Source organism: Caloenas nicobarica, chromosome 1 (genome assembly GCF_036013445.1).
Source record: "Caloenas nicobarica isolate bCalNic1 chromosome 1, bCalNic1.hap1, whole genome shotgun sequence".
Lineage (NCBI taxonomy): Eukaryota > Metazoa > Chordata > Aves > Columbiformes > Columbidae > Caloenas > Caloenas nicobarica.
Window position 1 is genome coordinate 149545622 of NC_088245.1, and position 13880 is coordinate 149559501.

General features: G+C 42.4%; 1 protein-coding gene across 2 annotated transcripts in view; it reads right to left on the minus strand.

Annotated features, from left to right (window-relative positions):
- TGFBRAP1 (transforming growth factor beta receptor associated protein 1) overlaps positions 1–12211 on the minus strand; it is a 38599-nt gene extending 26388 nt beyond the window's left edge. Inside the window, exons 1-4 of one of the 2 annotated variants that reach the window (XM_065652309.1) lie at positions 12128–12211; positions 10313–10390; positions 8736–9437; positions 750–944 (exon numbers count right to left, since the gene is read on the minus strand). In XM_065652309.1, the coding sequence (XP_065508381.1) occupies positions 750–944; positions 8736–9420 (880 nt within the window). In that variant the 5' untranslated portion in view covers positions 9421–9437; positions 10313–10390; positions 12128–12211. The remainder of the gene's footprint in view (positions 1–749; positions 945–8735; positions 9438–10312; positions 10391–12127) is intronic. The other variant, XM_065652302.1, reaches the window with a different exon arrangement.
- Between the last annotated feature and the right edge of the window lie 1669 nt (positions 12212–13880).

Below are 13880 nucleotides of genomic sequence, written 5' to 3' on the forward strand. Positions count from 1 at the left end.
CTGAGTAAATGAAACTGGCTATAATTGCTCATGATGAACTGAGCTATAAAGGCCACCACTGAAACTGCTCGTCAAATTCCAGAGAATAGGGGCTTTTAACTGACAGGTATTTCCACAGGCTTACATTAGAAAATTGTAACCTGTACCAAGGCAGCAAATAACATACAGTTCATAGTGCTAGAGTTGGCAGCTCTCCCGGAAAAAAAATAGCAACACAATGTATTCCAACTAAGAGTTCTTAATTGAAGAATAGATCAAAACAAATTTTTGTATTTCTCGTTTAACAATTCTTTATGAAATATCCCCTTTTAATCCTCTTACACAGATATTTTAGAAAGGAATACAAAAGAACAGTTCTTAAGATGTTACGACTTTGTCAGGATAGCCAATGGACAAATACCTGTAGCTCACAATTATTGACTCATAGCACGAAATTAATATTGCTCCTTTGAAAGAAATAATCAAGTTACAAGAAAAAGCTCTAAACCCACAGACTCCTACCCGACAATTAACTTGACAGTTGGAGCACATTTAATGAGCATACATTCTGTTAGAAACATGGAGTTTTGGATGACTAAAGTTTTCCTGTCATAGTCTGCAGGAATCCATTCAGGAAAGCATTTGCAACTGAAGTTTCAACAGTTAATGTGCTTCTAAGATATTATGTTTACAAAACAAACTGAAGCAACTGTGACCACAGTGGCGGTTGTTCCAGAATTACTGATGCAAAAAAGCATCCTTTCTAATACCTTCAAAGTCCTGTAGAATGTGACCTTCTTTAAAAGGCAGGGTTTGCTTTTGCTGCTGGTCCAGCATGCTGTGCACTGTAATGAACTCATCATCGAGAGCAACCACATAAGGGAAGCATAGAGCCGCTCCGATCACGTTCTCTGACCAGTGCACCGGGGCACGCTGTGAAATGCCGTCTACAGTTGCAAACATGCCTACAAAAAGGAAAAAACAAAGCCTGAGGCTCGTGCTGGTTGAAGACTGTTGTTTTCCCAATGTGAAGTGTGGATACCAAGGTACAGAAATAAAGAATAGATGCAGTATGAGCTGGCATGATGACAGCACATCGCAGCTCCTTGGACCTTACAGACCTATTGGTTAATTCAGTTAATTTTTTTTCATTTCTCATTCACTACAGAAACAGACAACACCAAAGACTGAAAAAAGACTGAACAATGAAAAAAACTAACAAGAGTTATTCAAGTTTAGTAAGTTTCAGATTTTTTTTTTTTTTTAGTAAGAATTGCTCCATGTTGTTTGAATTCATTTCAGAACACAAATATTTAGTGAGAGCCAACATTCAAACAATACTGCTTCAGTAAGAGCTGCAGATCTGCACTGCCTGACCTGTCTGGCAATACAGGCATGTTTGTTCCTTATAGCACCAAATACGCGAAAAGCATTTTAGTAGAAAATCACGTTTACTTATACTTCTTCACTTTTGCTACGGCAACATGTTCACAGAAAAAGGATCCAGCTCTTCGGGCCAAGTCACTTCCTGTGAGGCATCTGTGTTTTCAATCATTAAAAAAAAATGCAGAGGCTACATATAAAGCATATTTTCCCAAAAGCCAAGCACAAAGACTTCTAAAATATCCCAGTGATACCTTCTATGCTGTATTAAAAATAACCATATTAAATCTTCAGGTAATTTGTGTTTTTCTTTGCCACTAATGTTACTCTTGTCTATTCTGTCCTTCCTTCTCCTAACTTAATAGAAGTTTGACTTGCTTTTGCACCACACACCACTGGTTCTATTTATGCTACTTTACATTCCCCAATTTTCCCGAGACATTGATTGAAGAAAAACTCTAGTCAAACTTTTCTGATCTAGTTCAGTAACCCTTTGCCAGCTGAGCCATACTAAAGCTTGATGTAAACTTCTGCTCTAAACATGAATGCATGCATACCCCTTAAAACAGTATTCTCATTCCATTAAAAAGACATGCCCATGAAAATTGTTCTTTGGCAAGAATAAACCACTTGACAGCTGTTAGAATAAGTCTGAGCTCTAAAGGACAGGGGAGATTAAAAGATTATATTATTCAATTTACAAAATCTCTTCCAAACAGAGGATAATGAGGTAAGGGTAGCTGGGTGGGAAGACCATCTCAGGGGAAAAAAACCAAAAAACCAGTAGATGTTTACAGAACTACAGTCTAGAGATTAAGCTTCTGGATCCTGTGTAGCAGCTTCAAAATCAGCCCTTTTCCTTGACTAAGGGTGCAACACAAAATTAAAATTTCACATCTAACCATTACCAAGTAATGCTATCTGCCTTTTTCAGTATAAAGATCAGCTTTTCAATCAAGCACCTTACAGAATTTTTTTTTTCCCACAATATATAATTCCCAATTTCCTTTACAGATTTTGATATTCTCATGGATCAGAAGTGGAATTTCATGCCAGGCAGACCGCACTATCCATTTTAATGTCTTCTTGTTATTACTCTGTCCTATAATCCCATTTCAAAAAGCGAGAGAAAACTTTAGTTAAATACATACTAATCAGTAGAAAACTCAGGGCTAATTATATTTGATAACCTAATTCTTAGAATTTTTTATTTCTCTAGCATTCCCCCAAAATATTGTAAATCCTGATTTTAAAAACTTTTATTTTAAATGACAGAGCTCTTTTTTAGGTAATTTTAAAAAATCCTTTATGGAAGTAAAAGGGTATGCAGAGCAATGTACAATACTTTTCTAAGTCAATGTCTCTCTACATCTCTCTGCGCTCAATAGCTAGGGCTTCTGTGGTAGAATGATGCATTTTCTGTCTTCATTCAAACCTCACCTAATGATAACAATAAATATGACAACTACAATCTGAAACCGTGGCCTTTTTATAGCACAGGAATGTGTTTGATGAAACTGAGATGAAGACAGTAATCAATTCTATATTAAAAATGCATACGCTATCCAAAGGTTACAAGAGTTACCCGAAACACAGTTACACTGTTTTTAGCACTAAGAGATCTAGAAATTTATAGAATCATAGAATAATTTAAGTCAGAAGAGGTTTCTGAAGGATATTCAGTCCAGTCGCCCCCCTGCTCAACGCAGGATCAACTTATACCAGGTTACTCGGTCTTTGTGCAAGAGAGTGTAGATTTTTTTTTTTTTTAAACAAAAAGCTTCTCAGTGAAAATACATGTAAAAATTGCAATAAAATTTCTTTACTATTATTATTACTTGTTTAAAAATGAATATGAAAACTTTCAGTTATTGTAAAAGTTGACATCATGTAGAGCACTATGAGTGGGTCAAAACCAGAAGGGAACATGTTGGTTACTGTTAACCACCGTGCTTTATGCAGTGTCATCAGCTATGAGAAAAGGCACTGCATAACCTTTTGTGAATCATTCTGCTTAGTACCTCTGTGCCTGTTGTCAGTTATAAGGCTCACTTCTCTAACTCCAGTTATAGTTTACTCAGGCACTACACAACTGTTCATTTTCCTTCGCTGAACTTCACAAGGTTCCTGTCAACTCATTTCTCCAGCCTGTCAAGGTCCCTCTGAATGGCAATACAATCCCCCAGTGTATCAGCCACTCCTCCCACTTTTTTATTATCTGCAAACTTGCTGAAGGTGCACTCTGCCCCACCACCCATGTTGTTAATGAAAACGTCAGTATTGACCTCAGTACTGGCGCCCTGGGGTACACAACTACCGACTGGCCTCCAGCTAGACTTTGTGCTGCTGACTACAAACCTTTGAGCCAGGCTTTCAATCCACCTCACTGTTTCTCTAATTCATTCTTCACCTGTTTGTCTACAAGGATGCTGTGGGAGATGGCATGAAAAGCCTTGGTGATATTCATAGTATCACTGCTCTCCCCTCATCCACCAAGCTACCCATGTCATCACAGAAGACTATCAGGCTGGTCAGACAGTTTTCCTTTTGTGAATCCATGTTGATTACTCCAAATCACATTCTTGTCCTCTGTGTTTTTAGAAATAGCTTCTAGGATTTTCTCCATCACCTTTCTGGGGAGCAAGGTAAGGCTGGTCAGCCCATAGTTCTGTGGATTCTTTATCTTGCTTATCTAAGACAGGAGTGAAGACATTTATTTTCTTCCAGTCCTGAGGAACATCCCCTGATCATCATGACCTTTCAAAGATAAGAGTGGCCTCGCAATGACATTGCCCACCACCCTCAAGCATTCATGGTTCATACCCATCAAGTCCCATGGTTTTGCCTGTCCAGTTAATTTAAATGTTCCATTACCTGATCCTTGTCTACTGAGGGTGGGGGTTTTGTTGCTCCAGATTTTGCCACTGGTCCTAGGGGGCTGAGGATTCCTGAAGGAAGGTCATACCAGTAACGACTGAAGTAAAGGTGGTATAAACACCTCAGCCTTTTCCATGTCCTTTGGCACCAGGTCCTCCATCTCATTCAGCAGTGGACATACATTAGTCTTCCATTGCTGCTGATACACTTGTAGAGGCTCTTTCTGTTGCCCTTCATGGTGCTCAACAGAGTCACTGTCAGATGAGGTTTGGCCTCCCTAGCCCCATCCCCACATGCTTGGACAGTGTCTCTATATTCCTCCCAGGTCATCTGGTCCTGCTTACACCTCATTTGCTTCCTTTTAATATCTGAGTTTAGTCAAGAGCTGCTTGTTCATTAATGCAGGCCTCCTGCCACCTTTGCTTATTTTCCTGCTCATTGGGATGGATCACTCTTGAACATGGAGGAGGTAGTCCTTCTCTCCAGAACCATATTCCATGGGATTCTTTTAAGCAGGATCTTGAACAAACCAAAGTCTGCTGTCCAGGCTTATGGTCTTTTTGCCTTGTTCACTTCTCTCAGGATCCTGAACTTCACCACCTCATGGACACTGCAGCAAGGCTGCTCCCCTGACATTTGCATGCCTAACCAGGTTCAACAGAGCACATCCCCTTACCAGCTCCGCAGTCACCTGTGTCAAGAAGTTAACACCAATGCACTCCAGTAATCTCCTGGATTGCTTGTGCCTTATCTGCTGCCCCTCTAGCAGGTATAGGAGTGGTTCAAACGCCCCGTAAGAACCAGGGCCTGCAAATGTCGGTTTCTTCTTGTTATCTGAAGAAGGCCTTATCTTCATCTTCTTTCTGATAAGGTGGTCTGCAGCACACACTCGCCACAATGTCACCCATGTTAGCCTGCCCTCTAACCCTAATCCATAAACCCTCAGCTGCCTCATCCTTTGTTCCAAGGCACAACAGCACACCTTCCTGCTGCTTTCATGTAATGGGTAACCCCCACCTCAGCTGCTAGCACACAGCTGTGTTGATGTCCCAGAAAAAGTGAGAGAGCTTTCACCATCATGTTATTTTGTACGCACTTCTTTGTGTGCATATGCCTGAAGCAGAGCTTCTTCAGCTCTGTTTGTTGATTATGAAGTCAATCATCCATACCATCCTGCACCTTTTGTTTGCCATCTCAGCCTACAACCACTATTCCTAGTTTAAATCCTCCTCACCAGGCTTGTTGGCCTGTTGGCAAAAACACTTTTGCTGCACTTGGCCTAGTGGATCCCATCTCTTCCTTAAATAGGGATCCATAAAAATAAAAGCCAAATCTCTCATCACCACAAGCTGTGCAACCAGTTGGTGACCTGCACAATCCACCCACTCCTTCTCAAGCTGTTCTTCCTCATCAGCGGGGTTGATGAGAAAATCTTCATTTCCAATGTGAGGGAGTCTCACACCATTATTATTCACTAATCCTGATGCTACTGCATGGTACAGGCTCAGATGATTTGTTAGAAAGCGCTTCCTCCTTCTCACCTGCTACCAGAACATCGAACATATTCTATAGATGCAGATCTGCAGGCAGGGAAGGAGAGCTCTTCCTTTTACGAGAAGTCATAAGTTTCCAGCCTTTGCCATCACAGAACAAGCAGAGACTTAGCCTGCCCTTCCCTCAGTACAGTTTGGGGTTCACGCTCATGCCTGGGTCCTGGAGAAGATTCCATTTCCTTTTTGTCATCTCTGATGCCATGCACTCTGCTGACCTCCTCCCGCATCTCCTTTCCTCGGCAACACAAATGCTCAACCAAGCACACATCTTCTGCAGGCAAGCGCAAAATTTCCCCCTGCCCCAGTCTCAGCAAGAGGCACCAGGCACTCCCTTCAGAACAAGACCTGAAGAGCTGCACCATCGCTTGGGAGCTTGGTCTGAGTCAAGGCCCCTGATGTTTTGGGATAGTTGCTCCAGCTGGTGCTAGGAAGCATGCCCTGTGCCAATATGCAAGAATTGTTTGCTGAAATTTTAAACACTTAAAGCCTCTATACGGCAGGAAATTTGGTTAGAAACATGCAACAAGAGCTTCCTGAAATGAAAAACTGAATTTTGGCAAGCACAGTTTCACACATAATCAGAAAGAACTGATTTTCAATTCTGAATGAACTAATTACTGGACAGAACGAAGATGCATCAAAAATTACATTCCTCCTCCTGTATATACTGACTGCGAGTAGATCCAGCAACATTCTGGATGGCTAAGCCTATGGATCAACTACAAACAATTCTAACAACCAATTTTAAATGCAAAGAGTCCAAATAAGGAAAAGGGTTATGTATCCAAGAAACTCAAAGATGTCTCACTTTACGATTACCATTTTAAGCAGTTGCCTTCTGCCATTCTAAACTCCAGTCTTAACTCAAAAGCAAATTAGATCAACGTCACTTCAAACACTATAAAGCCAAATATATTAATGCAGAATACATCTACCTCAGTAAAAGAGACTGAATTTAGCATTGATGCTCTACCAATTGCCGAACAAACATGGTAAGATGTACAAAAGCAAACCAAAATTAGAACTGAAGATTTACATCAAGCCTTTTCAAGTTCAGTCACTTTACAGCAGAGGCCTACCTCAAATGCCAAGATACATGACGCTTAGATATTATAAAGTTCCACAACTATCTTCACAACTTCAAAGACAGAAGTATTAAAGACACTAAAAATTTTACCAGGGAAGAGTAAGATGGATAATACTAATCAAAGCAAAAGTGGGAAGGGAAAAGAGAAGAGATGATTAAAACCAACCAAACAAAACCAACCCACAAGCCGAATCAGGCAAGGAAAAACTCTACAATCCACACCAAGCAGTCTTTGTAAGGTATCTGAGCTAGTATAAGGTACACTTTGCCTGTATTATGGGAAAAAGAGGAGTTTATAACATGTTTAGAGCTAGAGAAGGGTATTCACTTAAGATATCACATATCTGGTATTTTAACCCTATGACAATCTCCTTATACAAGGATGTTGAATTTTATGAGTAAATGTCTTCTTGTATAGCTCCCTTCCAGGACACCAGATAAGAGCAAAAGTTAGACTAAATAAAATTCTGCTTTCTGACTAAAAGCAATTATGCTTTTGAAAATATATCTATTTTACTTAAAAAAAGAAATTAATCACTTGAACAGAATCTGGGATTTCCTTAGAAACATTCCAAAGGGGAATACTTTCAGTCAGTCAATTCACAAATTGTAAGTTTCACAGCACTACTAAAACAGTTAATGTCCACAAATACATGTCCACATTTGAAGCAACTAATAGTTTTAATAAGTGGGCAACCAAGATGACCAAGAAAGGTCCAATATCTGAAAAAAACCCACAAATTAATCTTGGAACATCTTTAATTTGCATAAACTGATATTCTAAGGAATGTCTACTTCTTTTAAGAAAACCTGGTGAATTGATGTACATCTCATGTTCTGGTCACAGGACAAAACTCCAATATAAACAATGGATTGCACACTTGCTTTTCTTTGGAATTTATACTAAAAAACCAAAACCCATGCAGAATTAAGGACGTAAATATTTTTGATCTTTGTGTTATGCTATTCCTAAGGTGTCAGGGAAGACATGAACTGCATCTCCTAAATGAAGAGTCATATGGCAAACAGCATGAAACCATTCTGCCTATGGTCTGTCAGCTCTGCAATACTGCAGTTTTTTGTTGATTTAGACAGACTACAGCAGCAGTAGTCCTTACATTCATCTGTCTATTAGACAAGAGCATCATTTCACATGATCTAACTTTGGCTTTGCAATACCTAAACTATCGTTTTCTGTAATATGGAGCTGAAAAATACTATTAAAAATCAAGCAAATAGGAGCACAAAAACTGGGTAGTATCCCACAACATCTACAGTTCGGATAGAGCTTGCTTCTACAGGAATTAGGATACAGTTTGCTTCTACTAACATTTCTTACTAGTACTGTAGTACAACATACCTATTTGCAAATCTGTTACAATCTGTAAAATGGACTTGATATGAACTCCTCTGAATAGCAACTGAGGCAAAAATTGACTCACCTACAACAATTTAACTAATTTATAGCAACATGTGGCTCCTCAAACCCAGTCCGGCTAGTCACTACAGAGAAGGTATCAGCCTCTGAAGTTTCACTTGGTACCAATCAAGTTTTTAACTCTGGTCTGCAAGATACTGTTAGCTGTCTATACAGAAGTGATGCTTTCTACAGACACGATTAAAATACAAAAAACCAGATTTTTGTGCATTAAGGAAGCAGGAGAGTTATAACAATACTTAGTACCAAAAATTTACCATCTACCTTTTTATATCAACATTCCAGTATAGCCCTGTGAACAAAGTTATCATTATTGTACACACTATGTAAATAGTTAAGCTTTGTTCCCCAAATTGAGAGAAATTGAGAGAGAAGTTAAAAAAAAATTGCAAAAAAAAATTACAATCCTTAGTCTCACCTAGGCCTCCGGGGCCAGCCAACAGAAACTCTTGTCTGCCTATCCTTTTCACAATTGGCCGTTTCTCATCACTGCAATAAGGAAACAGATCCTGGGAGACGCCAGTATTATAATTCAAAATGATATACTGTGTAGTAAGAGCAAGACACAAGTAATAACCATCTACAGCCACAGCACAGGGTTGCTCTGGAGTAAACACTTCCTTCACTATCTGGACTCTGTCTTCAAACACCATGAACATTTGAATGGTTCGCCGCTTGACCGAGATAATGCAGACTTCAACACAGAACGGATCCCCACTCACAGGGTTTTCATTTAACGTGAATGTCACAGCTCCTTTGATTCTGGCACCAGTGGGGACAGGTTCCAAGTTCATCATGTTAACTAGTGCTATTGTGTTGTCGCAAAGCACAAGAAGCCTGGTGAGGGCAGAGGCTGCTTTCAGCTCACTCACAGGCTTCTTCAAGCCCAGGTATTTATGCAGTTGCTTGGTGGCAGCAAAAGTTATTTTTCCAGCTGTTGATATCTTTTCATCCAACAGAAAGTGATAGATAAAGCAGTCATTGGTTCCGATATAGAGGTTCTTTCCACAACACTCAATACATTCGATGTTGATGTAATTCTTGTCTCCCATTAACATCTCCCGCTCAACAGCAGAAACGAGCTTGAAAGCTTTAACACTCATTGTGTCTTCTGGGTGATCTGATTAAAGAGAAAAAACACTATTTACCTCCACACACATAATGAAATTCGAGGGGTAGCAATTTAACATTCACCAATATAAAAATTTCATTGTTACATTTTTTAATAGTCTATACTCTATTTCTAACCTGATTACACAAGTGAGGATGAGTACATAAATAACCACAGGAATTAGTAGAATTGTATGTTTCCACTTCAAGTCTATTCTGAAGCAGATTCACAACAGCACTCAGCTATTTTGAAGTGATGCTTTCTCCACAAGTAACCAGCTTATTACTGGTTCTCTCAGGCACTCTGGTGTTACAAGTAGTTCCTGCCAGCACTTTTGTGATTTATAAACCTGTCATTCACAGATTTATACCAGCTGTACATGCAAATATACAATCTCAGATTTCTAGAAAAGCCATGAGGCATTTAGTACTACAAGTTAACATCTCAGGTTGCTTTACACTCAGTTTGGGCCTATTAGTGTCTGTTTTATTCGGTGCTACTTACACATTCTCTGTATTAGACTATATGCACCAGCAATTATAAAGCACATTCACAAAGCAAATTTGGAAGCATGGTCCATAAAGCATTAAGTTCAAAATGCAATATCACAGAAATTAAGAGAGTTTCTATTCTCTACTATCACAGCCATTCCAAAAGTCTGCCTTTAAGGGCTGAGCAGCACTTCTATATTAATTCTACAAACTATACCTACTCTTTGGCAATCAAGCACTGTCAAGAGACAGATGCAATTTATGAAGCAATTATTAGCATTTTAAAAACCGTCCATGTAATTTTATTATACTCCAGACTTGTGTTATTTTATGAGAAACCAGCAGACGCTTGTGCTCAACACTCCAAAGAACAGTAGATGAGAAACTGCTGACCTTGTTTAATCGCCTTTTAATTTGTCATGACTCGTCTGTAATGACCACTTAGACAATACAAGGGAAGACACCAAACACCTTGAATGGATTTAAGAAATAACATATACAATTACTTCTAGTCCACATGTACAACGGAGATATAAAAGATCAAACCAAATTTCTATGGACCAACAGAGAGACCAACATCAACAAGATGCTTTTGGGAACAATTCTGAAACTAAACATAGTCCAAATGAATTTAGTTCTAAATTATTATATCTAAAAAGACCCTTTGCTTTTGCAAGAGAACAATGAAAACCACAACAAAAATTTCCAAAACTGAGAAAAGGTACACAACTCACAAGCAACCTCTAAATAAAATCAGACCAAGCTAACGATATAGCCAGAAGCAAATCATGTTACAAAGAAACAGCAGTGATCCTTTTTGCTATTTTTTTTTTTTTTTTTACAAGTTAAAAATATTTTACTTTGGGCTTCCATGACATTCTCCGACTGCATCCTCAGCTGGGGTGCACATTAGTGTTCCAACCTCCAATTAAAAAAACCACCCAAACCCAGGAAGTACTAGGGAAACAGCTTAAGGCAAAATGATAATGCAAGTCTGTGGCAACATGGCAACATCCTCCAACATCATCAAAAGACACACAGCACATCAAGTTAAAGAGAGCTGCCCAGCGGTTGGCTGTCAAAAAAACCCCTACCATTTTTAAGAGCCTGTGCGTAGCCTGAAGTAGTAAACTACCTTCTGGAGAGGTCAGGCAGCTTTCATACCTGAAGCTGTCAGCAACTTAACATTCCTGCAACCCAATGTAAAAATGTTAATATATGCCATTGGGAGAACTACAGCTTTTTGCTCTTGACCAAGATGTATTAAAAACCTCCAAAAAACTTATTAAATGAAAGTAGATGAAAAGTAAAAGAGAAATCAAAATAGATGCACAATCCCTGAGTAGAACAAAAAGTAACATAGTTCTACATAACTCTGGTAACAAAGAAGTTAAAAAAAAATCATACTAGAAAACAAAGCTGTGAAAAAAGTTTTTAAGACCAATAAATCTCAACACACAATCTGCATGTGATTATTTTTCTTTTTTACATTTATTTTGTTCTCATCTATAAGATCTGAGGGCACTACGTGCACTGCAAAAAAACAAGGTTCTGCAGAACATGCTGTTCCTTTAAAGAGCAAGACGCCATCCCAGAGTTACAAATGGAAGTCAGTGTGCCACTTTTTAGAGGTTCACAACTCTGGAAAACAACACAATGCGGATGTTTGCTGTCAAAAAATAATCAACAGGCAAATTATCAGTCTACCAAGTTGTATTTTCTTAAGTGCATTAATGACCCCGCACGCACTCATTTCCAGTAAGAACTGGAAAGCAGCTCTCCCTCGCTTCTCACTTCAGTAATGCCTCGCTTTGCACTTACATTTTGTTTGCTGCTGCCCTGAAAGCCAGCACCGCGCCCGCCTTACCTGTGGCCACTGCTCCCTCACGTACACATACTCCTACACCCTGTGCAATTAACTGCGTGCAAGCTCTAATTAACCTTCGGGTATGATTCCACAGACCGCAGGTGCAGGCCGGGGCCGCGCTTCACCCCGGGCAGCGCCCGCACCCTGCGCAGCGCGGAGACACAAGCGGCGCCGCTCACTTCACCCCTGTCCCCTCACACGCCCGCAGCCCGACGGGGCGGCGCAAACCAGGCCCGGCAGCGACCGGCGACGCGGCCCCCGCACCACCCCGGCCCCCAGCCCGCCCGGCTCCAACCCGGCGGGAGACGAAACCTCCCCACCCGCTCGCCTTCCCCCAGCACCTGCCAGCGCCAGGCGCCGCCGCGGCCACACCGAGAACCGGGCCCGCCGCTTCGAGGCCTTGCGGTGCGCTGCGGGCGGCCGGGCCGGGCGCCGCCTCAGGCCGCGCTGTCAGCACCCAGGCCTCGCGGCGCGCGGGGGTCCGCCGGTGGGCGGCAGAGACGCGCCGCTTCCGGTGTGGGACAAGCCCCGCCCTGCGCCAGCGTCGCCTCAGCAGAGAGGGCCCCCAGCTCTTCCGGTCACGTGAGGGAGGGGCAGCCGTGGGTCCCGGTGCCAACGGCTGCGGGGGGAAGGCTCGCCGAACCCGCGCGCTGGGGGCGGGGCTGGAGCTGGGCGGGGCGGGCGCGCGCTGGAGGCGGGCTTTCGGCGGCGGCTGCCGGCGGCGGGCGGGGCGGCTCCGGGCTCCGCCTCCCCGAGGAGGGAGCAACGAAGATGATGAAGGGAGTGGAGCATCTCCCTTGTGAGGAAAGGCTGAGGGAGCTGGGTCTCTTTAGCTTGGAGAAGAGGAGACTGAGGGGAGACCTCATTAATGTTTAGAAATATGTAAAGGGTGAGTGCCATGAGGATGGAGCCAGGCTCTTCTCGGTGACAACCAATGATAGGACAAGGGGCAATGGGTGCCAACTGGAACACAGTAGGTTCCGCTTAAATGTAAGAAGAAACTTCTTCAAGGTGACGGTGCCAGAGCACTGGAACAGGCTGCCCAGGGAGGTTGTGGAGTCTCCTCTGCAGACATTCAAAACCCACCTGGACGCCTTCCTGTGTAACCTCATCTGGGTGTTCCTGCTCCGGCAGGGGGATTGGACTAGATGATCTTTCGAGGTCCCTTCCGACCCCTAACATTCTGTGATTCTATGAGGGGTAACCAGGGCCTTGTGCTGCCCCGGGGGCCGCTGGGCTCCGGCTGACAGGTGGGCTGAACGTCAGGGAGTGCATCCAACCTGTACCCCTGCGGAGAAGAGGGTCCGGCCGTGCGGTGCACACAACATCCACCACGTGTGATCCCAGCAGGGCCAGAGAGAGCCGTTAATTATTTCCAACTGGTGCAGCAGTGTTACAGGTGGTAGTTACAGAGCAGGTCTGACCCTGAGGTACAGAGGATAAACACAGGTGAGAAAAGCGGCTCTTTCAAGAGAAATCCAGAAATAACAGCAGCTGTGGGTAGCTGGGGAGGAGGGAAAGGGAGAGAACATAAGGAAACAAATGGCATACACTGCTGGAGGGCAGGTGTGAGGACACCATAGGAAATACTGTTGGGAAAACCATATGGGGAGCAGCTAATGCCACTGGGTTTGTTCAGCCTGGAGGAGACTGAGGGGAGACCTCATGGCAGCTACAGCTTCCTCACGAGGGGAGGAGGCGGGACAGGCGCTGATCTCTTCTCTCTGGTGACCAGTGACAGAACCCGAGGGAATGTCAGGAAGACGTGCCAGGGGAGCTTTAGGTTGGACATTATGAAAAGGTTCTTCCCTCAGAGGGTGCTGGAGCACTGGAACAGGCTCCCCAGGGAGGTGTCACGGCCCCAAGCCTGACAGCGTTCAAGAAACAATTGGACAATGCTCTCAGATGCATGATGTTGATAAGAGGAACAAAAAATATTTTAGAAACCCCTAGGCTTAATGTAGCAACACTAGGCATAATGTAACCGAAACCTACTAGAGAATCAATAGCTCTATAGAGACTGGACATGATGCAAAGCGGGACGTCCTTGGCTTGCAAGCTGGGAAAGCAAAATGTTCCACTAAATGAAGAAAG